The sequence below is a fragment of the Oncorhynchus mykiss genome, chromosome 3 (genome assembly GCF_013265735.2).
Source record: "Oncorhynchus mykiss isolate Arlee chromosome 3, USDA_OmykA_1.1, whole genome shotgun sequence".
NCBI lineage: Eukaryota > Metazoa > Chordata > Actinopteri > Salmoniformes > Salmonidae > Oncorhynchus > Oncorhynchus mykiss.
In genome coordinates this window covers 11,979,514-12,004,994 of record NC_048567.1, presented here as the reverse complement: position 1 = coordinate 12,004,994, position 25,481 = coordinate 11,979,514, and the positions used below count along the sequence as shown (strand labels likewise).

The 25,481-nt window shown below is 44.2% G+C and overlaps 2 protein-coding genes across 3 annotated transcripts; both read right to left on the bottom strand.

Annotated features, from left to right (window-relative positions):
- Positions 1-271: 271 nt before the first annotated feature.
- Positions 272-17,742, bottom strand: LOC110509600 (gamma-enolase). Its single transcript, XM_036969197.1, has 11 exons — positions 17,657-17,742; positions 15,000-15,085; positions 14,676-14,771; positions 14,191-14,249; positions 13,986-14,055; positions 13,702-13,835; positions 10,482-10,704; positions 8,570-8,767; positions 1,562-1,763; positions 925-1,092; positions 272-800 (listed from the first exon to the last, which is right to left on the bottom strand). The coding sequence occupies exons 2-11, from the start codon at positions 15,082-15,084 to the stop codon at positions 731-733; spliced, it is 1,305 nt and encodes a 434-aa protein (XP_036825092.1). The 5' UTR covers position 15,085; positions 17,657-17,742; the 3' UTR covers positions 272-730.
- A 2,139-nt stretch (positions 17,743-19,881) lies between these two features.
- Positions 19,882-24,688, bottom strand: LOC110509582 (myeloid leukemia factor 2). 2 transcript variants are annotated; one of them, XM_021590558.2, is made up of 8 exons: positions 24,004-24,688; positions 23,495-23,606; positions 23,123-23,158; positions 22,925-22,978; positions 22,557-22,685; positions 22,263-22,422; positions 21,824-22,031; positions 19,882-21,330 (listed from the first exon to the last, which is right to left on the bottom strand). In XM_021590558.2, the coding sequence occupies exons 1-8, from the start codon at positions 24,045-24,047 to the stop codon at positions 21,318-21,320; spliced, it is 756 nt and encodes a 251-aa protein (XP_021446233.1). In that variant the 5' UTR covers positions 24,048-24,688; the 3' UTR covers positions 19,882-21,317. The 2 variants fall into 2 exon arrangements, with proteins under 2 accessions (XP_021446233.1, XP_021446243.1); XM_021590568.2 differs by having other exon boundaries at positions 20,845-21,330; positions 21,817-22,031; positions 24,004-24,651.
- Between the last annotated feature and the right edge of the window lie 793 nt (positions 24,689-25,481).

Sequence of the window (25,481 nt, the reverse complement as noted above, 5' to 3'; positions counted from 1 at the left end):
TTAAGAATGGGTAAATGTGGCAGCCCAATGCATTTCTACCTGCAAAGTTCTTAACGTTCCATCCCATTGAATGTGCCCCATGTGAAAGTAGTGACATAGAGAAGATACAGTAGCCAATATAGCCAGTCTAAAGTAGAGCTTTCATTTTAATTATTAAAACATATATATATATATATATATATATATATATATATATATATATATATATATATATATATATATATATATATATGTATATATATATATCCCATACAAAACACAGACACAATTGTGGCTGATGTTTACATCATAAGTGTTCATATCTTTATTGATTGGAGGGTTTCTGTGGTAAGCTTTTACATGTAGGTGGTAACAGACAATTATGTGGCAGGCTTTTAAATGAAGTGGTAACTGAAAGGTTGCCTAACCTGGAAGGGTGGGAGGAAAGGGGAAGGGTTGGGCAATTGAGGAAATTGAGATGAGAAAACTGAGGTAAAGGGAAGGAGAAAAGAGAGGGATGGAAAATAACGTCTTATTCAGTCTGTCTGTCTCTCTGTCCTTACAAACATATGTCTGTCTGACCGATCTGTCTGAAGGATTCATTGTAGGTAGTTATGTATATCTGTCTGAAGGATTCATTGTAGGTAGTTGTGTATATCTGTCTGTGGACATCTGTCAGTCCATCTGTGCCCTGCAGTGATGTGATGTGTGTCTGTGATTCTGTGTCCGTGTCCGTCAGCCCAGAGGAGTCTTAGAGGGCGGCGGGGTTCCGGAAGTTGTGCCCTGCGAAGCGAGCCTGATCCCCTAACTCCTCCTCAATCCTAAGAGAGGATAAAGACAAAAAGAGAAAGAGAACGACAGAGAAGAATTCAGAGAGGAACAGACAGAGAGACAGTTATACAGAGTCATACAGCAACAACCACACACAGTGAGTAGGGTACCAACCTCATGAGTTGATTGTATTTGGCCAGCCGCTCTGATCGACAGGGAGCTCCAGTCTTGATTTGTCCAGTGCAGAGGCCCACCACCAGATCAGCAATGAAGGTGTCTTCTGTCTCACCTGAGCGGTGGCTCACCATCACCCCCCAGCCATTCTCCTGAGCCAGCTTACACCTGGAGGACAGACAGAGAGACATACACAGAGAGACAGACAGAGGAAGACATACACAGAGAGACAGACAGAGGAAGAGATACACAGACAGACAGACAGACAGACAGACAGACAGACAGACAGACAGACAGACAGACAGACAGACAGACAGACAGACAGACAGACAGACAGACAGACAGACAGACAGACAGACAGACAGACAGACAGACAGACAGACAGACAGACAGACAGACAGACAGACAGACAGACAGACAGACAGACAGACAGACAGACAGACAGACAGAGAGAGAGAGAGAGAGAGAGAGAGAGAGAGAGAGAGAGAGAGAGAGAGAGCCTGGTGGATGAGGTGAGTTCTCACCTATAGTGCACTACTTTTGTCCAGGGCCCATATAGCACTATATCAGGAAAAGGGTGCCATTTTGGACACACTCTAAAATACGAATCCGCTACACACTCCCCTCCCTGACTCACGCCTGGATGGCTTCGGTGACGGACCCGATCTGGTTGACTTTGAGCAGCAGGCAGTTGCAGGCCCTCTCCTCCAGGGCGCGCTCTATCCTCTTGGGGTTGGTGACGGTCAGGTCGTCCCCCACCACCTGGATACCCACGGAGGCTGTCATCTGGGACCAGGCCGGCCAGTCATCCTGGTCAAACGGATCCTCAATGGACACCACTGGAGGAGAGAGGGCCAGGAGGAATGTTAGTGAGTGTTTGTGTGTGCTGCAGCCATAATGGAGAATAAGGACAGGGGGAGAATGAGGGTAGGCTAAGGATGACCTGGGGCCATGCCTCGAGACACTGATCTAAGGACAGTTTTTCATTTAAACGCCTAATGGTTAATGTTACCATTTCTGAGCAGTAGATATTCCTACATCTGTCCCTAAAGGAAATATCTACCTAGAGTGAAGGAAATTACTATACCATGTTAAGGAGTGTGTGTGTGTGTGTGTATATGTGTGTGCCTACTCTAGCGTATTAAGGGGTGTGTGATGGGATTAGCTCAAGACCCACTCATGGCCCACGGTGGACGGGCCCAGAGGTACAGCGTGTCAGTCTTAATGGGGATTTCAGAGACAGAGAGAGACTTTGACTTTTGGCCTTTCTTTAATGAAACATTCTCATTTCATTAAAACCTCACCCCCCCCCCCCTTAAAATAAAACACCAAAATATATCATGTACTGCATAAACGTACCATACTCGCCTTGCCCTCTACCCCACGATACAAAACAACACATCACAATAACCAAACCCTCACCACTTCTACAACCGTATATCCAAAATATCTTCCCCGGCTATACAGACAGCCCCCCCCCCCAACACACCATATCTCCTGAAACATCTCCACACTTTTCATTATTTTATAGAATTCAAATTCCACCCTAAGGTGGGCAGAGACCATCATATTAAGAAATAGTAAAGGGTCTGTTATCTCCCCACCTTTGACCCTTTTCCTCCTTGTTAGCCAAATAGCCAAGTTTGCTTGAGCAAACAGAAATTTAAACAAAACACATTTGGCCTTTTCCTTATTTGAATACCTGTACCCCATTATATACATCCCAACATTATATACATCCCAACCCGACTCCAGGTTCAACCCGAGCTAACCAGCTGTTAGTGGCCAGGGCTCCATGTAGAACCCTTTACTGTAGGTCCCCTGACCTCTTTGGTACTGGGGGTTTGTAGAGCCCCCTCCATCTAAAACCCACCATACTCTCCTCCCCACGTACCCCCTGCCACTGATGTGCCTTCACTCCTGTTAGGCTCCTAATGTTCCTTACCTTAATGAAGAGGTTGTAGCATCCTTTACCTCCCACCCCCTCAAACTCCACAAGGCTCAGAGTGTTCAAATCTAACAAGTCCTCCAGACCCCCTTTCCATTCCCCAGTCCACAGTCTCTGCCGTCACCTGCAGTGGTGGAAACATGGGTGGCCACTCCCCCTTTGGCTGCTCAAACACCCCCCCTTACCGGCTCAGACAGTGCCTCCTGGACCTCCTCCAGGAATCAGCCTAAGAGACATTATTCCTGTTTGTTGTACCAAGGCTTCTGCGGTTTTTCACCCCTCCTCTCCCAGCAGTCTCAGGTCACCCAGCCTTTGTAAACCCGCTGCCATCAGTTGCCTCTGCAGGGTGGCCGACTGTACCGATCTCAAAGGGATGGCTGGGTTGTGGAAGATAGGCTCCTCCCACAGCCCAGGCTCCCCACCCCCTTCTTGTGTGGGCCTTAGCAGCTTCCGGCCCTCAGCACTGCAGAGTAAATATCTGAGAGACCTGCTGTACTCAGCCCCTCCAGCTTCATGAGGAACAGCTACCGGTCCAACCCTAATCCGCCATCTCTCCTCAGCAACGTGCATGCTGGTTCCCTCCAGCCAACATCAGTATGGTACAGCAGTCTCTGCACCGCCTATAGTCGGAAGGCAGCCACCCTGCTCTCCAGTTCTACCAGGCTCTGTCCTCCTTGGTGGACAGTCATGTACAACACTGCCGCCCTCATCCAGTGATGGCCCGACCAGAAAAAGTCGACCAGCTTGCGAGGACAGCCAGTTTATGCCACAGGGAAGATGCCACCAGGTTGTTGATTATCAGCACCATCCCTATGACACTTGGGACAGGAGCCACCTCCCCCTGGCCAGTCTTGACATCACTGCCTGTGACAGCCCCTCCCAGTTCTTCCTGGCCTGGGTACACCCCCAACATTTTAAGCCCTTCACAACCCCACTGCAAACCCCCTGGAAGCAGAGGAGGGGCCACATCCCCCCATGGCCCACATAACAGAGCTTTGCTCTTGCCCCAGTTTACCTTAGCTGACAAAGCACCCTTGTACACCTTCAGACTAGTCTCTAGTGCCTGCATATCCTGACCATCAAAGAAACGTAATCTGCATACCCTGACACTGCTATGCCTGTCTCCACACCCATGTCTGTCCAGCACACTCCCTGCAGTCTCCTGCGTAGCAGGCCCAAAAAAGGCTCACTGGCTAGTGTATATAACTGCCCCGATAGAGTGCATCCTTGTCTAATGCCTCGTCTCACTCAGACTGTCCTACTGAGCCCCCCTCCCACCTTGACCATACATGATGCCCCAGCATACAACATCTTCACAAAGGTCAAAAACCTTTCCCCAAACATCACATTAAACAGATACTCATGGTCCACTCTATCAAAAGCCTTCTCTTGATGTAAAGAGACCCGTCCAAAGTTCACATTAGAACCTCTTGACAAGTCTTGTCCCTAATTAAGACAACACAATACACAATATGTTTGGTCCTTAAGTACTATCGAGTCCAGGTGGGACTTCAGTCTGTTAGAGAGGACCTTGGCAAATATCTTGAAGTCCGCACAGAGAAATGCCACAGGACTCCAGTTCTTATGTTCACACAAGTCCCCTTTTTTGGGATGGAGAGTCAGAGCCGCCTGACGACAGCTCATCGGCAACTCTCCTACCCCAACGCATTCACGCAACACGCAAAATAAGTCCAGTCCAATTATTCCCCAGAATTTTTTATAAAACTCCACTGGGAGTCCATCGACCCCCTGTGCATGACCGGGGTACACCTGGGTTACAGCCTCTGCCAGTTCATGGGACAACAGAGGAATGTCCATTTCATCCCTCTGTGCCAGAGAGAGCTTAGGGAGTTCTGCGAACAAGACCTGAGCACACATAGGATCACACATTTCTGCCCTATACAACTCAGTATTTAACTCCACAGTCCGCTTCCGCATCTCCCACACCACAGAGGTCACCTGCCCATCAGACAGCCATAGACAATGTATACTCTTGGCTTCACCGCTCTGTCTTTCCAAACCAAAGAAGGAGGAGCTGGGAGCATCCATCTCCTTGAGCATGGAGAATCTAGCTCTTACAAGTGCTCTCTTTGCTTTAACCTTGAAAAAACGGCCCAGGTCCCTACGTAATTCAGCTAAATTAGCCTGGAGGCCTACATTGCCTTGCCCCACCATCTCTACCTCCATCTCACTAATACTACGCTCGAGTTCCCCCAGTACTCTCCTAGCCTCTGAGGATGAGAGACCTGTATACTGTTGACAGAAAAGAAAAGCAGAATTTGGACTTTCCCCACATCCCACAATTGACTCAGAGACTCATATTTCTCTCTTTGCTGCCCCCACCTTTCCCAAAAAATCTTGAAACCTGAGCAAAAAGTGGCATCTTGAAAGAGCTTTACATTAAACTTCCTATAGGATGCCTGCTGAGGCCCTGGTGAAATAGACAGCCGAGCCATGGTTATGTGGTGATTCGAATATCCCACCGGGAGAATGGTAGCATCCAACTGTCACGCCCTGACCGTAGAGAGCTTTTTATGTCTCTATTTTGGTTTGGTCAGGGTGTGATTTGGGTGGGCATTCTATGTCCTTTTTCTATGTTTTGTATTTCTTTGTTTTGGCCGGGTATGGTTCTCAATCAGGGACAGCTGTCTATCGTTGTCTCTGATTGGGAACCATACCAGCTTTTTCCCACATGGGTTTTGTGGGTAGTTATTTTATGTTTTGTGTTTCTGCACCTGACAGGTTTCAGTTCTGCACTGTTTCGGTTTTCATTCATTCTCTTTGTTAATTTTGTTATTTAGTGTTCAGTTCACATAAAAGTATGAACACCTGCCACGCTGCACCTTGGTCCTCTCCTTTCATCAGCCGTGACACCAACAGCCTATTGCTCTGATTCCTAGACATGTAAAATCGATCAAGTTGGGCTGCATTCACCCTAGCCCCAAAAACCTTCACCCATGTATACTGCCTTGTGTTGGGATGTTTAGTTCTCCAAACATCCACTAAGTCGAACTGATCAATGATGTCCCTTAACACTCCCACTGACACTGAATGAGGCTCTTCTCCATTTCTGTCTTTCGTAAAAATCCATTGTATAGTTCCAGTCCCCGCCGACCACCAGCATCTCCTCAGGCGCTACCCGTGAGAGTTCCTGTCTAAGACACCCAAATAGTTAGTCTGTGTTAGTCACATACACATTTATGAAGACAAAACCCATGTTGTTAATTTCTGCTTTTACAACAAGCAGCCTACCCCTACACACCTCCCTTGAGGAGCAAATTTTTACAGAAAGACCCGGTACAGAAAGGACTGGCACCACTGCACTAAAATGTGTCCCATGGCTCAACACATTTGCCCCTTTCCACCAGAGCCCCAATCGACTTCATTCACCACATCACTATGCATCTCCTGCAGAAACAACACCTGTACTGTTTTTTTGTTTTACATATTCAGCCAACACACTCCTCTTTCCCGCATTTCTGGCACCATTTATATTAAGCGAGCCTACCCAAAGAGTCTCCATAAAAAATTGGAGAAAAGCCAGCAAAAACAAAGAGACCAATAGAGCCCCAGTGCCAGAAAAAAACTATACATCTAAACAGTGTCTGAAGGTAGACCCTTACGCACGGTTGTGATCCACTTCCTCAACCTAAACCGTTTCCTGGGTGAGAGGACACCATGCCCCTCAGTTTTCATAGCATGTTGTACTGATCTTACAAGTTTTCTCGGATCAGAAAATAAAAGCCTCAAGATTAACTTTTTTCCCCTTGGTCTCATTCAGGAACCTTGTCAGTTCCCTCAACGTGTACTTTGACCCCTCTGCTTGACTGGCTGTCAGCTCGGAAACCATTGAAGTGGATTCTGAAAAAAACGGATCCTCATCATCCTCTTCCTCAGACTCACTTTCCTCCTCATCTTCATCTCCCATCCTGACCACCTGCCCTTCCTCTCTGGTCAGGGCCTCCGCCCCAGCACCAGGCAAAGGTTCCTTGGTGCCTTATACCCTCCCACCTTATTTCTTGTCCCCTTTAACCGCTTGACACCCTCCTCCTCCCACCCTAGTCTCTTACACTTCCCCACTATACTCTCCTCATCCACTAGTATAACCTGACTAGACCCAGCCTCATCTACACCACCATCTCTAGCCTGACTAGGCCCAGCCTCATCTACACCACCCTCCATAGTATGACTAGGCCCAGCCTCATCTACCACACCATCTCTAGCCTGACTAGGCCCAGCCTCAGCTACCCCACCATCTCTAGCTTGACTAGGCCCAGCCTCATCTACACCACCCTCCATAGTATGACTAGGCCCAGCCTCATCTACCACACCATCTCTAGCCTGACTAGGTCCAGCCTCAGCTACCCCACCATCTCTAGCCTGACTAGTCCCAGCCTCATCTACACCACCATCCATAGCATGACTAGGCCCAGCCTCTGCTGTCTGTGTCTCATTGCCCCCTGCACGTTGAACTCGATTTCCCCCACTGGCGCTTGTACCTTGTCTATGGCCTTTATGTGGGCACGCAAAGCTCTTATGCCCCAAATCCACACACTCAAAACACCATAGACTATCTGTGCTGGCAAACCCTGCGAAGAGCCATGCCTCACTTTAAAATGCACATTTAGCTGTTGCTCATTGTTAGTCAGAAACAGGAACACTTTCCTCCGTAACGAAACAACGTGCTTAACGGCATCTGCCTGAAAACCTGCTGACAGTACACGAAAACCGCTAGCAAACCTACCAAAACGACTCAGCTCTTTCCTGATTTGATCATCCATAATAAACAGAGGCAAATTTGCAACTACCACCCTTGTCGAAGGGATAGAAAGAGGCGAAATTGGCACCAACACACCCCGTACAAATATTCCACTAGCAATTAGCCTACCAACCTAATTTGCTCTTTTCATGAACAAAATCACAGCTTTGTTCATTCTGGAAGCAGAATGTATAAATTCAGCTCCTACCTGTTCACCGACTGCAAACAGATCCTCCTCCACCTTAACTCCATTCTCAGGAACACACCTGAATCCATGCCGTATCGACAGCATCTCCTCTGCGCTAGGATGAGAAGCCATTGCGCACACCACACCTTCCAAACCCCAGGAAACTAACTCTGTCCTCTTCCACCCTAACTTTGCAAAAACCTGTGGATACCGCTAAAACAAAGAGTGCATTAATAACCATCCCCCATATAAAATAAAAATTGAAAGAAAAGACCAAGGACAGAATCAAGAAAGTAAGTTAGGACAGAGCCCTCCACACAAAACACTCAAACTCCAAAAAACTTCCAGCATGCACTGCAAGAGAGAGAGAAAGAAAGAGAGCAAGAGAGAGAGAAAGAAAGAAAGAAAGAGAGAGAGAGCTTGGATGGCCTCCCCTCATTTCCTGACACCAGTTAAGGAGGTTTTAATTATGCGCTACAGTGCACATTTGGCAAGGTGGGAGCTGCACTGATGTACCCTGTCCCCCATCACTGGTGCTTATCCATGTTGCTATGGCTGTGTGTGTGTGTGTGTGTGTGTGTGTGTGTGAGAGAGAGAGAAAGAGAGCTTCAGTACAAGACATCAGGGTTAATTGTCGGGAGGGGAGTAGCCTAATCAATCATATCATGGAACAATTAACCATGTTAGGGTGACAGGTACACACACACACACACACACACACACACACACACACACACACATACACACACACCTGGGTAGTCATTGACGAAGCCCTGGTACATGTCGCAGAGCTCTTGGGCGCTGATGTGGCGGTCTGCGTTGGGCGGAGACTTGAAGTCCAGGTCGTACTTGCCCTCTTTGTAGAACTCAGAGGCTGCCACGTCCATCCCGATCACCACCTTGTCTGTGAAACCTGCCTTCTCAATGGCTGTCTTGATCAGCTCCAGGGCTGCACAGGATAGAGGGACAGGACAGAGGGACAGGACAGAGGGACAGGACAGAGGGACAGGGCAAAGGGACAGGACAGAGGGACAGAACAGAGGGACAGGACACAGGGACACAACACATGGACAGGGGGACATGACACAGGGACAGGACACAGGGACACGACAGAGAGACAGGACAAAGGGACATGACACAGGGAAAGGGGGACAGGACACAGGGACACGACACAGGGACAAGACAGAGATAGGACAGAGAGACAGGGAAAGGGAGTGTGACAAGAAAGGTGAGCAGGGCGAGGGGGTTGCTATTAAACAGTGAGTGATAAATCCAATGCAGGGGTATTGTGCTTGTCTTGCTCTGACTCTGAAAGACAATGTGCTGTGTTAATTTATGAGCCCAGTTCAAAAACAACCACGGACTTCAACCCCTTCTGTATTTACAGTAATATTGGGAATCTTGCCTACGGTGCATTCAGAAACTATTCATACCCCTTGACTTATTCCACATTTTGTTATATTACAGCCTGAATTCAAAATGGATTAAATAGATTTTTGTTCACACCCATCTACACACAATACCCCCAAAATGAAAACATGTTTATAGACATTTTTGCAAATGTATTGAGTCAATACATGTTAGAATCATCTTTGGCAGCAATTACAGCTGTGAGTCTTTCTGGGTAAGTCTCTAAGAGCTTTGCACACCTGGATTGTACAATATTTGCACTTTATTCTTTTAAGCTATTCAAGCTCCATCGGGTTGGTTGTTGATCATTGCTAGACAGCCATTTTCAAGTCTTGCCATAGATTTTCAATCCGATTAAGTCAAAAACCAATGTTGTCTTGGTAAGCAACTCCAGTATATATTTGGCCTTGTGTTTAAGGTTATTGTCCTGCTGGAAGGTACATTTGTCCCCCAGTGTCTGGTGGAAAAGCAGACTGAACCAGGGTTTCCTCTAGGATTTTGCCTGTGCTTAGCTCTATTTAGTTTATTTTTTATATAATTAACTCCCTAGTCCTTGCCAACGACAATCATACCCATAACCTGATGCAGCCACCACCAAGCTTGAAAATATGAAGTGATACTCAGTGATGTGTTGTGTTGGATTTGCCCCAAACATAATGCTTTGTATTCAAGTTAATTTCTTTGCCATATTTTTTGCAGTTTTACTTTAGTGCCTTATTGTAAAAAGGATTCATGCTTTGGAATATTTGTATTTTGTACAGGTTTCCTTCTTTTCACTCTGTCATTTAGATTAGTATTTTGGAGTAACTACAATGTTGTTGATCAATCCTCAGTTTTCTCCTATCACAGCCATTAAACTCTGTAACTGTTTTAAAGTTTCCTTCCTCTCCGGCTACTTACTTAGGAAGGATGCCCTTATCTTTTTAGTGACTGGGCGTATTGATACACCATACAAAGTGTAATTAATAACTTCACAATGCTCAAAGGGATATTCAATGTCTGCTTTTTATATTTTTACCCATCTAGCAGTAAGTGCCCTTCTTTGCGATGCATTGGAAAACGTGTAGGCCAGGCTGTAACAGAATAAAATGTGGAAAAAGTCAAGGAGTGTGAATACTTTCTGAAGGCAATGTAAACCAATTGGAAGACTGTTTCCTTCACATCTGAAAACACAGAAAGCTGAGGGTCTACAGAAGTTGTTTCCGGACCATGCAGTAATGTCTTTGATATGTCTTTCCTCCTGTCTCTCTCACCTTCAGTGTTCTCCAGTATGTTTGGGGCGAACCCCCCCTCGTCCCCCACGTTGGTGGCGTTCTGGCCATACTTCTCCTTGATCACTTCCCTCAGCGTCTGGTACAGCTCTGCCCCCACACGCACAGCATCCTTGAAAGACTCCGCCCCTACAGGAAGTACCATGAACTCCTGCATGGCCAGCTTGTTGCCCGCGTGAGAGCCCCCGTTGATAACGTTAAAGGCCTGAGGGAAAGATGGACCAGGGGAGGAGAGGAGAGGGAGACATACATCAGTATTTGTCAATATACAGTATTTATTCATTCATTTATCTAGTTGTTCCTTCATTCCTTTATCCAGCTGTTCCTTCATTCCTTTATCTAGTTGTTCCTTCATTCCTTTATCCAGCTGTTCCTTCATTTCTTTATCCAGCTGTTCCTTCATTCCTTTATCTAGTGTTTCCTTCATTCCTTTATCCAGTTGTTCCTTCATTCCTTTATCCAGTTGTTCCTTCATTCATTTGTCCTGTAGTGCCTTCATTCCTTTATCCAGTTGTTCCTTCATTCCTTTGTCCAGTTGTTCCTTCATTCCTTTATCTAGTTGTTCCTTCATTCCTTTATCCAGTTGTTCCTTCATTCCTTTATCTAGTAGTTCCTTCATTCCTTTATCCAGTTGTTCCTTCATTCCTTTGTCCAGTTGTTCCTTCATTCCTTTATCTAGTTGTTCCTTCATTCCTTTATCCAGTTGTTCCTTCATTCCTTCATTCCTTCATTCCTACGTGGTCATGATTATTTATTCAAACTGAACACTGAAACAAAATAACAAAGTGGAACAAAACGAAACAGTTCTGTCTGGTGCAAACACAAAACAGAAAACAACTACCCACAAAAAATAGGTGGGAAAAAGCTACCTAAGTATGGTTCCCAATCAGAGACAACGATAGTCAGCTGTCCCTGATTGACAACCATACCCGACCAAAACAAGGAAATACAAAACATGGAAACAAGAACATAGAATGCCCTCCCCAAATCACACCCTGACCAAACCAAAATAGAGACATAAAAAGCTCTCTACGGTCAGGGCCTAACAAGTAGTTCCTTCATTCCTTCATCCAGTTGTTCCTTCATTCCTTTACCTAGTTGTTCCTTCATTCCTTTTTCCAGTAGTTCCTTCATTCCTTTATCTAGTTGTTCCTTCATTCCTTTATCTAGTTGTTCCTTCATTCCTTTTTCCAGTAGTTCCTTCATTCCTTTATCCAGTTGTTCCTTCATTCCTTTATCTAGTTGTTCCTTCATTCCTTTATCTAGTTGTTCCTTCATTCCTTTATCTAGTTGTTCCTTCATTCCTTTATCTAGTTGTTCCTTCATTCCTTTATCTAGTTGTTCCTTCATTCCTTTATCTAGTTGTTCCTTCATTCCTTTGTCTAGTTGTTCCTTCATTCCTTTGTCCAATTGTTCCTTCATTCCTTTATCTAGTTGTTCCTTCATTCCTTTATCTAGTTGTTCCTTCATTCCTTTTTCCAGTTGTTCCTTCATTCCTTTATCTAGTTGTTCCTTCATTCCTTTATCTAGTTGTTCCTTCATTCCTTTTTCCAGTTGTTCCTTCATTCCTTTATCCAGTTGTTCCTTCATTCCTTTATCTAGTTGTTCCTTCATTCCTTTTTCCAGTAGTTCCTTCATTCCTTTATCTAGTTGTTCCTTCATTCCTTTATCTAGTTGTTCCTTCATTCCTTTTTCCAGTAGTTCCTTCATTCCTTTATCTAGTTGTTCCTTCATTCCTTTATCCAGTTGTTCCTTCATTCATTTGTCCTGTAGTTCCTTCATTCCTTTATCCAGTTGTTCCTTCATTCCTTTATCTAGTTGTTCCTTCATTCCTTTATCCAGTTGTTCCTTCATTCCTTTATCTAGTTGTTCCTTCATTCCTTTATCTAGTTGTTCCTTCATTCCTTTTTCCAGTAGTTCCTTCATTCCTTTATCTAGTTGTTCCTTCATTCCTTTATCTAGTTGTTCCTTCATTCCTTTTTCCAGTAGTTCCTTCATTCCTTTATCTAGTTGTTCCTTCATTCCTTTATCTAGTTGTTCCTTCATTCCTTTATCTAGTTGTTCCTTCATTCCTTTTTCCAGTAGTTCCTTCATTCCTTTATCTAGTTGTTCCTTCATTCCTTTATCTAGTTGTTCCTTCATTCCTTTTTCCAGTAGTTCCTTCATTCCTTTATCTAGTTGTTCCTTCATTCCTTTATCCAGTTGTTCCTTCATTCATTTGTCCTGTAGTTCCTTCATTCCTTTATCCAGTTGTTCCTTCATTCCTTTATCCAGTTGTTCCTTCATTCCTTTATCTAGTTGTTCCTTCATTCCTTTATCCAGTTGTTCCTTCATTCCTTCATTCCTTCATTCCTACGTGGTCATGATTATTTATTCAAACTGAACACTGAAACAAAATAACAAAGTGGAACAAAACGAAACAGTTCTGTCTGGTGCAAACACAAAACAGAAAACAACTACCCACAAAACATAGGTGGGAAAAAGCTACCTAAGTATGGTTCCCAATCAGAGACAACGATAGTCAGCTGTCCCTGATTGACAACCATACCCGACCAAAACAAAGAAATACTAAACATAGAAACAAGAACATAGAATGCCCTCCCCAAATCACACCCTGACCAAACCAAAATAGAGACATAAAAAGCTCTCTACGGTCAGGGCCTAACAAGTAGTTCCTTCATTCCTTTATCCAGTTGTTCCTTCATTCCTTTACCTAGTTGTTCCTTCATTCCTTTTTCCAGTAGTTCCTTCATTCCTTTATCCAGTTGTTCCTTCATTCCTTTATCTAGTTGTTCCTTCATTCCTTTTTCCAGTAGTTCCTTCATTCCTTTATCTAGTTGTTCCTTCATTCCTTTATCCAGTTGTTCCTTCATTCCTTTATCCAGTTGTTCCTTCATTCCTTTTTCCAGTTGTTCCTTCATTCCTTTATCTAGTTGTTCCTTCATTTCTTTATCTAGTTGTTCCTTCATTCCTTTATCCAGTTGTTCCTTCATTCCTTTATCTAGTTGTTCCTTCATTCCTTTTTCCAGTAGTTCCTTCATTCCTTTATTTATTGATTGATTGATTCGTTCATTCAATGACAGCGATAACTGTCCGAAGCCTTCATCTTATCTTTTTTACAGAGTAGGTTATGGTTTTTGGTCAAATGTATTCTATGACAGTCAACTGAATACAGGTGAAAATGTAACGGTAATGAACTCACAGGAACTGGAAGCACTAGCTCTGTGTTTCCTGCCAGGTCAGCAATGTGACGGTACAGGGGGACACCTTTCTCTGCAGCACCAGCTTTGCATATGGCCAAGGACACACCCAGAATAGCATTGGCCCCAAACTGAGCTGAAGGGAGCAGAATGAATAGGTATGAATTAAGGGAAAGATCAAATTGAAAAAGCACTGGTTAGAATAAAATGTTCAGACGCCAGCTATTGAGACCAGGACTAGTCCAAGCTGGTGTCCCATATGTGATTCATACAGGTTGTTACTTACACTTTTTTTCAGTGCCGTCCATCTCTATCATCATCTTGTCCAGTTTCTCCTGTTCTACCACACTGACCCCCTGCAACACAGCACATCTTAGAGAGACTGATGAGACATCTTTCTCTCTTTCTCTCAGTTACAAATATGCCCAAATAAACACACTGCAACACAGGACATAACACACACACATACACACGCTCTTCACCGTACTCACTGACTGGATGAGGGCAGGACCGATGGTGTCATTGATGTGACCAACAGCCTTGAGCACACCTAGGAGAAGGAGGGATGTAGCGAAGGATGAGAAGAAACAGGATGAAGAAGAGGTGGTGGAGGAGGAGGAGGATACAGAGACAGGACATAAGAATGAAGAAAAGGACACAGAAAAGTAGTTCATTCTGCACTTCACTTAGTGTAGTCATCTTAATTTTCCTCCTCACAGTGCTACCATAAGTCAATATGGCTTACTGCTGATACCTTCTCTAGTACCCATCCATCTCCTAGCCCATTTCTCTATCCCCCTTCACTTCCCCTCACACACACACACACGCACGCACACACACACACACACGCACGCACGCACGCACACACACACACACACACACACACACACACACACACACACACACACACACACACACACACACACACACACACACACACACACACACACACACACACACCTTTCTCGGCAATCACCTTTGCCCTTGTAGCGGCTTTTGTCTCCGTCTCTCAGCTCCAGGGCTTCATAGATGCCAGTAGACGCTCCGCTAGGCACAGCTGCCCTGAAGACACCTGGAAAGAGGAGGGAGAGATTTGAGGGAATGGAGGGGTGAGGGAATGAGGGAAGGGGGGGGGGAGGGAGGGGAAGACAGATGGGGGAGGGAATGGAAGAGTTGAGAAAACGAGGGAATGGAGGGGTGAAGGATAGAGGGGAAAGGAAGATACCCATTAACCAGTTGATAATGGAATATCTCAAATAATCACACCATGTAGTGATGATGAAAAATACCAGTCTCTCACCTTTGTCTGTGTGCAGGTCCACTTCCACTGTGGGGTTCCCCCTGGAGTCCAGGATCTCCCTGGCAACAATGATCACTATCGACATCCTGTGGGGAACACACACACACACACACATACACACAGACGTGCACAGTCAAATATAATGCAGACACAATTCATTCTCACCTCTAACAGGCACACAAACAAATGTACACACACACACACACACGTACACACACATACAGTGGGGAGAACAAGTATTTGATACACTGCCGATTTTGCAGGTTTTCCAACTTAAAAGCATGTAGAGGTCTGTAATTTTTTATCATAGGTACACTTCAACTGTGAGAGATGGAATCTAAAACAAAAATCCAGAAAATCACAATGTATGATTTTTAAGTAATTAATTTGCATTTTATTGCAAGACATAAGTATTTGATCACCTACCAACCAGTAAGAATTCCGGCTCTCACCTGTTAGTTTTTCTTTAAGAATCCCTCCTATTCTCCACCTGTATTAACTGCACCTGTTTGAACTCGTTACCTGTATAAAAGACACCTGTCCACACACTCAATCAAACAGACTCCAACCTCTCCGCAATGGCCAAGACCAGAGAGCTGTGTAAGGACATCAGGGATAAAATTGTAGACCTGCACAAGGCTGGGATGGGCTACAGGACATTAGGCAAGCAGCTTGGTGAGAAGGCAACAACTGTTGGCGCAATTATTAGAAAATGGAAGAAGTTGAAGATGACGGTCAATCACCCTCGGTCTGGGGCTCCATGCAAGATCTCACCTCGTGGGGCATCAATAATCATGAGGAAGGTGAGAGATAAGCCCAGAACTACACGGCAGGACCTGGTCAATGACCTGAAGAGAGCTGGGACCTCAGTCTCAAAGAAAACCATTAGTAACACACTACGCCATCATGGATTAAAATCCTGCAGCGCATGCAAGGTCCCCCTGCTCAAGCCAGTGCATGTCCAGGCCCGTCTGAAGTTTGCCAATGACCATCTGGATGATCCAGATGAGGAATGGGAGAAGGTCATGTGGTCTGATGAGACAAAAATAGAGCTTTTTGGTCTAAACTCCACTCGCCGTGTTTTGAGGAAGAAGAAGGATGAGTACAACCCCAAGAACACCATCCCAACCATGAAGCATGGAGGTGGAAACATCATTCTTTGGGGATGCTTTTCTGCAAAGGGGACAGGACCGTATTGAGGGGAGGATGGATGGGGCCATTTATCGCGAGATCTTGGCCAACAACCTCCTTCCCTCAGTAAGAGCATTGAAGATGGGTCGTGGCTGGGTCTTCCAGCATGACAACGACCCAAAACACAAAGCCAGGGCAACTAAGGAGTGGCTCCGTAAGAAGCATCTCAAGGTCCTGGAGTGGCCTAGCCAGTCTCCAGACCTGAACCCAATAGAAAATCTTTGGAGGGAGCTGAAAGTCTGTATTGCCCAGCGACAGCCCCGAAACCTGAAGGATCTGGAGAAGGTCTGTATGGAGGAGTGGGCCAAAATCCCTGCTGCAGTGTGTGCAAACCTGGTCAAGAACTACAGGAAACGTATGATCTCTGTAATTGCAAACAAAGGTTTCTGTACCAAATTTTAAGTTCTGCTTTTCTGATGTATCAAATACTTATGTCATGCAATAAAATACAAATTAATTACTTAAAAATCATACAATGTCATTTTCTGGATTTTTGTTTTAGATTCCGTCTCTCACAGTTGAAGTGTACCTATGATAAAAATGACAGACCTCTACATGCTTTGTAAGTAGGAAAACCTGCAAAATCGGCAGTGTATCAAATACTTGTTCTCCCCACTGTATACACACACGCAAAGCACCTTTCATCCTCTCTTCTAGCACATACAGTACATGCACCAACCCTCCTTCTAACACAGCCATGTTCTAACACAGCCATGTTCTAACACAGCCATGTTCTAACACAGCCATGTTCTAACTCAGCCACGTTCTAACACAGCCACGTTCTAACACAGCCACGTTCTAACACAGCCACGTTCTAACACAGCCATGTTCTAACACAGCAGAGGGATTTCTGCATTATCAAAACAAGCTTTAGAAGATGGGGGAGAAAGATGAGAGGAGCAAGGGAACGGTGGTAGAGATTCTATAATTTTTAAATCCCCCTTTGGCCAGAAATGATGAATATTCTGAGATGGGGTGAGTGATATTCACAGAGTGAGAGATAGAAATGACCTCTTAAATGTCTTTGCCGGAGACATAAACAGAAAATATAGAGACTAACACAGGCAGACTTCTACTCACTCTCTCTCTCACACACACACACACACACATAGCACACTGACGCATAGTCAGGAAGTAAATGCTGTGAAGCAGATGCACTCTAAGCACATACAGCAACACACACCATACCGCAATTGACAGGCCAACCATCAAACACATTCAACACCGAACCATGGACTAGTAGGACACACGTTCAATGCGCTGTCATTCCTTGACACATACACACCGTCAGTGAGTTCAGACACATGAGCTGATGCAATGGTATCTGTGCTGTGAGGTCAAGGACTAATCAGAGGATATGAGCCGGTGGAGGGATGAAATGGTGAGAGCAGAAAGCAGAGAGAGAGGAGAGGAGACTTAGAAGGGTGAGAGGAAGGAAGGAATAGATGTATATTGTTTTCCATTACCTGCAGTGTGTGTGAAGCCTGGTAGGGAAAGTGAGAGAATGTGAGCAAATGAGAGAGAGGGAGAGTGAGAGAGGGGCACAGGGAGGAGGTAGAAAATGGGAGGGGGTGAGAACGTGCGACAGACGGGGGAGGGGGAACGAGCAAGTTATTGGAAGATGCAGAGGAAAGGGGAGGGAGCGAGACTGGGTCAAGGAGACAAAAAGAGGAGAGGAGAGAAGGATTCAGCATAGCAGCAGTAGGCACCGAAAAAGAGGGGTTGTGTGTGTTCGGTTTTTGGCTTGAGCCCAGAGAAATGTCACAAAATAGAATAGGAGAGAACACAACATGGAATACAAAACACAATCCCCCACAACCCCCCTGTCCCATCCCATGATGACACAGTCAACATACTGCACCACAGCAACAGAGCTACAGCCCTAGGCACTGACGCTCAGTATATTGGCAATCACAAAAATTACACATTCATTTATGCATACATTTGTTGGAACAATATTTCCACAGATGTCATAAGTACTAGTCAGTAGTGATGTAAGCCCTGATAAGCTCACATACACAGAGAACAGGAAGAAACAGACGGCAGGGTTGGCAGGAGTGTATGCTGGGACATACTGTGGGATGCATGGGCTTAGCTTGCTGTGTGTATCTGCTAGCTAGAACATACTGGTTGATGCATTCACTTTGTTAGCATTAGCATTCATCTTCTAAGACATACTGCAGGCTGCAAAAATCTGTTAGTATGGCTATCAGCTTTGTATAGATACTACGTGGATTGGCCTTGTATAGACTGTTGTGACCAAACTGTAGGTTGTATTTGGCTTAGCCTTTGCATGCACAGTATAGGAGGGGAGACATTGAACTCCCTGTAGTTCAGGTTAGATGGCCATATGGAATAGATACAGTGCCTTGCAAAAGTATTCATACCCCTTGGATTTCTGCACATTTTATTGTGCTACAAAGTGGCATTAAACTGGATTTAATTGTCCTTTTTTGTCAACAATCTACACAAAATACTCTGTAATGTCAAAGTGGAATAATAAAAAAATAAAAAAATAGAAGATTGATAGAAATTCAATAATATAGTTGTTGCATAAGTATTCATAAGTATTCAGCTCCCTGAGTCGAGACACATTTGGCAGTTTTTACCTTTTTTTTTAATAGCTTTTCACACCTGGATTGTGCAATATGTAATTTCATAATTCTTCAAGCTCTGTCAAGATGTTGGGGGTCATGGCTAGACAGCAATTTTCAAGTCTTGCCATACATTTTCAAGCAGATTTAAGTCAAAACTGTTACTTGGCCTCTCAGAAACATTCACTGTCTTATTGGTAATCAACTCCAGTGTAATGTACTCCAGTGATTTGGCCTGTAGGTTATTGTCCTGCTGAAAGGTGAATTCCTCTCCCAGTGTCTGTTGGAAAGCAGACTGAACCAGGTTTTCCTTTTGCCTGTGATTAGCTCCATCCTGTTTCTTTTTATCCTGAAAAACTCCCCAGTATGTGCAGATGTCAAGCATACCCATACCTTGATGCAGCCACCACCATGCATGAAAATAAGGAGGCAGTTACTCAGTGAAGTGTTATGTTGGATTTGTCCGAAACATAAGACTTTGCATTTAGGCCAAAAAGTGTATTACTTTAGTGCCTTGTTGCATACAAGATGGATGTTTTGGAATATTTGCAATTCTCTTTTCACTTAGAGACATTATTGTGGAGTCACTACAATGTTGTTGAACCATCTTAAGTTTTCTCCCATCACATCCATTGTAACTGCTTTAAAATCACCAATGGCCTCATGGTTACATCAGTGAGCAGTTTAATTCCTGTCCTGCACCTCAGTTCAGAAGGATGTCTATCTTGATGTGTCTGGGTGGTTTAATACATAATCCAAAGCATAATTATTAACTTGACCACGCTTAAAGAGATATTCAATGTCTGATTTGTTATTGTTATCCATCAACCAATCATTACCCTTCTTTGAGGCTTTCAAAAAGATCCCTGGTCTTTGTAGTTGAATCTGTGCTTGTTATTCAATATTTGATTGAGGGAACTTACAGATATTGTATGCACGGGGGACAGAAGAAGGGTATGTCATTAAAAAATGTCAACCCATAGTATTTCATAGACAGTGAGTTCATGTAAATTATTATGTGATTTATTAAGCAACATTTTACTCCTGAACTAATTTAGGCTTGCATAAACAAATAGGCTGAATACTTACGCAATGGACATATTTTAGTTATCACATTTTTATTCATCTTTAAAAAAAAAATGAATTTCTCTCCACTTTGACATTACAGAGTATTTTGAGTAGATTAACAAAAAAAGACAATTAAATTAATCAATTCTAATTATAATTTGTAACAATGTGAAGCAATCCAAAAGCTCTGAATGATTTTGCAAGGCACTGTATGTGAATGAAGGCCAGGGCCAACTAACTAGTGATGGGTAGCATTTAACAGAATACAGAGATGAAAGATAGAGAACGATAGAGAATTAAGCACACAAGGCAGCTATAAAATACAGATGGAACCTCAGAGATGAAGGTGACAATTATGGAAGAGAGAGGGGGGAAGAGACAAATCCAGGGGGAATGTGCCACAGAATGGGCAGAGGGCAGGGAGGATTTTGATTGGCTTCTTCTCTGGTGTGTTCCATCTGGATGTCATATGACCATCTGCAGCTATTCTGACACTAGATAGTGAGAGCACGAGTTTACACACACGAGAGTGTGTGTAGGGATGCGAATGTTTATTTGTGAGGGAGTATGTATGAAGGGATGACTGTGCCATAGGACACACTATTTACCGTGGCATTTATAATAGAAACAAAGTGTTGGGATGGAAAGACATGCTGAATATTGAACAGATTCAACAGCAAAAATAAAATACAACCAAGTAACATTTTCACATGCACCAGGGTTGGGATCAATTCCACTTCAATTGTGCCTATTTGGGAATTAAACTTAAATTCCAATTCTCATGGCTTTTCAACAATGAAAATTGTTGGAATGTCAGTTTACTTCCCTACATGGAAATGGGATGTCAGACAAGTGACTGTATTAAGACAGAAAAACACCAGCAAACTCCATTTCTCCTGTACCAGTAATGGCAGTCCTCATCAGGTCAAAACCTGTTCTAAAAACATAACCCATCCACTCACTATTCCATGACAAACAACAACACAGTGTGCAATTATCTAACAATATTTAATGTTCGTTTTCATTAATTATTTTAATTAGTCAACAGTATACAATTCAATTCACAGACACACTAGTGTCTACACAAACATATATGGACTGTACAGCACATGTGTAGTATGTAGTGTGGCAATTTATATATATTTATATAGTGAGGTGGGAAATTAACGCATGTAAAGTTGGAGGGTGGCTCTATATACAACTTGAATGTGTGTAATCATGTGTGTACATGTGTCCGCACGTGTGTATGTGAACGGTAACAGCAGATAGGTTGAACCATAATTGCGGGTATTGAGTGTGTTGGGTTCTGATGTGTGTGTGTGTGTGTTAAATGTATAGTTTATATATAGACAGTCCCATCATATCAAACATCTTGACGGTCAGTCGTGACCCTCTTCTCCCTTCTTCATTCACAGCATCAGGCAGGTCCCCTCGGTATCCTCTCCTCCATCCTTCTGCTCACCTTTCACCCTTGACCCCTGGCAGGAGAGAACACATGACATCAGTGGGTGATGTGGAGCTCGACTGTCATAGTGGCTTCTTGTCTCCTCTCCTAAACTGATCTGAAAACACTGGTTATGTCAAAAGCAATATGGAGGATTCTTACTGGGACTGAGCTTTTGCATGTCCACTTGTTTAATGTCAGAGCAGATGGAGGAGTGGTGTAACGTAAACCACTGTAGACTATTGAGTATTGAGATACACCCATTGAGCCCAGACAAGCTAACAACTGGGACAGGCCCAGGTCCAGACTCATCTCATCTGTTCCCTGGACCTTATTGACTCACCTAATGGATTTGAAAGGACTGGATCGGGATTGGCGTAAGCAAAGACCCTATATCAGGGTTGATGCCTATCCACTACTTTCAGATCAACAAAGGGTACAGGAATTGATTTGGAACTGTGCTGTCCACAGTACACACACTTTTACAAACACAGACATACACAGGTCATGCTCCTCCTACCTCTCACCAGTCGTAGCGGGGGCGAGTTGCGGGTGGGAGGTGTCTGGGAGACTCATGGCGAGGGGCGGGCGGAGACGAGGAGCTGGGTGGGGCGGCGAGGGCCAGCTGTTGGCCCCCTGCCCTCCTGTCCCGTCCGTAGTCTATCCCCCGTGCGTTTGGGGGAGGGTACCTTCCGGCTGTGCTCCTCCACTCCTCATCGAAGGCAGTAGCCTCACCTGAGAGAGGGACAGGGGGGGGGGGGGGGGTCAGAAACCTGGCCAGACGTACCTCTAACCAGGCAAGTCTAGGAATGGAAACAAACAGTTGCAAATACAGCCATTAAGCATTCATGTGCTTTTTTTACTCAAGGCAAATGGTTTATTATTACTTGAGGGTTAGAAACATGGGTATGGTCATACTGATTCTGGAGAACCGTAGTGAGTAGCACATGTAGCCCCGTGACTTACTCTCCTCCAGGTTGATGTAGTCCTGCCGTTCTTCGCGGTCACCCGTGTGGCGGTTTCGGGAGCGTTCCATCACGTGACCGCGGTCCCAGATGTGGTGGCCAATGGCCAGGCGCTCCAAGCCGCTCTCGCTGTCACGCATCGATTGGCGCGTCTCACGAATCTGAGGGGAGGAGGTAGTGTTCAGCAGGGAGCTGGTAGTAGAGGCCAGTAGCTCTGGAGGACTGGCATTGTAAAACCCTACTGAAAAAATGTACATGCAACCACAGTAGTAAATGTCATTTGGCCTGCTCTTACCCCCCCAGGTGCAGTCCTCAGTTCGCTGGTCTGCTGGTAGACTTTAGGGGCTCCCATGTCTGAGGAGGAGTAGGAGATGACTGTGGAGGAAGAGAACGTCTGACAGTTTGGCGAACCAGACATTCTGTCCTAAAGGGAAAGAAGATAACACATCTTGTCCAGCTGGATTATGTTTAAGTTTCAACCACTGAACTCATGTTGGGTCTTTGCTTTAGACAGAGTTGTTGCTGGGTCACAAAACGTTAACTCTAAAATGTGTTTTTTTCTGGACGCAGAGAATCTCCATTGAGGGTGTTTTTTTTTACTCAGGAACATGTTTGATCTGGATCTGGGAAAGCAGGTGAGGGAATATCTCTGGAAATACTCACCATGTTCTCCATCATTCCTCCCATCATCCCAAACATGTCCATGAAGCCTCCCCCCTAGGGAAGGAACACATGAGGAAGTCAGTTATCTGATTCTGAAATTGAGAATTAGTTTTGAATGTATTGGAACAGGGCCTTGGGTGCTTTTCTGTGCTCTAAGAGGCAGAGATAACATCTTAACACGCAGGGACAAGGACTCACCATTCCCATCATTCCAAACGGCTGCAGGGCTCCAGCCTGAAAAGCAGTAGGAGGTTATTTAACAGCAGACAACAAATATGCAGTAACAATGCAGTATGGCATGAAGTACTATAAAATTAGAGTCTACACTACATATAATCAAAGGGGAAATAGCTATGGTGGGTTGTGCTGTATACATACCAGGGTTGGGTCGATTCCATTTTAATTAGTCGATGCAAAAGTTATCCCATTCAAATTCTAATGTTTACTCATTGAAGAGAATTTGAATTGTACTGTACTTCCTAAATTTGAAGTGGAATTGAACCCAACATCACACACTTACTAGAGATACTCAGAGTAGTCTCTCTCTCTCACACACACACATACACACACCTGAAGGTGGGGTGCACGGGGAGGCTGAATCTGAGGGCTGAGGGGGAAAGGTTCATAGCCAAACGACCCAAACAGACTCCTCATCTGTTGCCTCTGGGCTGCAAATGGATCCCTTCAAAACAGAAATTATTTATCTCACTGAGGATACAGACCATGAAAAAAAAACACAGCAGTGAATAAGGAAAGGGATTGCTGACATTATGAAAACTTAGGTGAGAAATCTACCTGTTTCCAGGAGTACTCTTGACCATGGTTACTCATCATGGAATGAGGATATAAGGGGGGGGGGGGGGGGGGGGGGGGGGGGGAATAAGCTAGCGATAACTATATCATGGCTTGGATGGATCATGGTCCACTCACTATGTGGTGTATGTAGTTAACTAATACACATGGTGGCAGGAGATTAGGCCTTTAAATATCAGAACAAACGACGACTGGGTTGATGCATGCAAGTGGGTATAAAAGCAAGACATGCAGTTCGCTTGGATAAAAGGCAATACGATACTCACATCATGTAAGGGTTGTCATCCACGTCATTTAAATATCGAAACATGGTGTTTTGGTTAGCTAATTAAGCTAGCTGGGGCTAGCTAAAAACGTAGTTTCTTGGGGCCTCAGTACAAAAAATAATGTAAGAGGACAGGAAGTTTACGACCTCTCATTCAGGTATTTCGACACTTCTAGTACAGCGTACCGACGGACAATAGTGAGAAATGTGCAGCAGTATTGTTAGCAAGCTAGCTATCCTTGCTAGCCACCTAGCATCCGTGTAAGGAAACTAGCCTGAAAACTAGCTTGCAAACCAACGTAGGAAATTAGCCTCTTAAAGCAGACGTATTTGCAGAAGCAAGTCTTATATGGTTCACGCCTAAGTACAACTTAAAACATTGACTAGGGTTTTCCTAGCAAGATAGCTAACTAGCTATTTTTCCACTGTTGATTGCACATGAAAACGGAAGTCAAGCTGACAAAGGAAGCCAAAACGTCAGGAATCCAAAGGAAGAAAGATGTTGATGTCTCCACAATTTTCCAACAACCTGACACCTACAAACGCCTATATTTTGTGCAAAACAAGCACCTATCCGTTCAGAAGCCGTGGTGCTAAATGTCACCGAATAAAAAACAAATGACCCTGCAAAACGCCTGTAGCCCGCAAGCTAGAATTAAGCGAAATGTCAATAAAAAAAAGGGGGGGGGGGGGGGCAACATCCGGAAATGACGCAGGCTTGTCGTCAATGCAAAAGGACCAACATGCCTTACCCTTGCTAATGTATAATATCTGTCAACCAATGTCACTTCTTTGGTATCTATTTACATTAAACATGTAATTTTTCTATTGAATGTCACTAAAAAGAGCTGGTGAGAGGGTGTCATTATGTCACTGGGTGACATCAATTATATAGAGCTTAAAATCATAATCAACTATCTTTTTTTCTAAAGATTTGCCTTAAAATGACTGTAAAAACAGAACATTTTAAAACAAGCCTCAGAAACAACTTTAGGAATCAAAATATTGCCAGAAGTTACAGAAATGTGAGAACACTGCTCTCTACAGGCCTTGCTTTTGAGGATCAAACTGCTGTTGCATGCATGCATGCTCAAAAGTTGTGCCAACTGTCAAATATGTTTTTGAAGTTAAGTTTTAATGTCACATGCACAAGCATAGTGAAATGCCTTCTTGCAGCACCAAACCCAACAATGCACTGATCAATATCAAAGTAGCACTAAAGATTACACAAGCTAGAACAAAAACGCATGAGAAATAAAAATAAGAACACAAGGTAATAAGCTATATACATGGTCAGTTCCAATACCATATTTACAATGTGCAGGGATACTGGAGTGATAGAGGTAGACACAGTGCATTCGGAAAGTATTCAGACCCCTTGACTTTTTTCCACATGTTGTTACATTACAGCCTTGTTCTAATATGGATTTAAAAAATCGGAATAATAATTCTTCACTAGTCTTCTAGTCCCTGCTGCTG

What these genes read in the sequence shown, in the direction of transcription:
- LOC110509600 (XM_036969197.1), bottom strand. Translation starts at nt 15,084, where the DNA reads ATGTCGATAGTGATCATTGTTGCCAGGGAGATCCTGGACTCCAGGGGG. An exon ending in GGACCTGCACACAGACAAAG is followed by an intron (nt 14,772 to 14,999) that starts GTGAGAGACTGG and finishes TCCTCTTTCCAG; the next exon opens with GTGTCTTCAGGGCAGCTGTG. An exon ending in CATACTGGAGAACACTGAAG is followed by an intron (nt 8,768 to 10,481) that starts GTGAGAGAGACA and finishes TATCCTGTGCAG; the next exon opens with CCCTGGAGCTGATCAAGACA.
- LOC110509582 (XM_021590558.2), bottom strand. Translation starts at nt 24,047, where the DNA reads ATGTTTCGATATTTAAATGACGTGGATGACAACCCTTACATGAT. An exon ending in GATGACAACCCTTACATGAT is followed by an intron (nt 23,607 to 24,003) that starts GTGAGTATCGTA and finishes TCTGTTTTGAAG; the next exon opens with GGATCCATTTGCAGCCCAGA. An exon ending in CTACATCAACCTGGAGGAGA is followed by an intron (nt 22,032 to 22,262) that starts GTAAGTCACGGG and finishes TCCCTCTCTCAG; the next exon opens with GTGAGGCTACTGCCTTCGAT.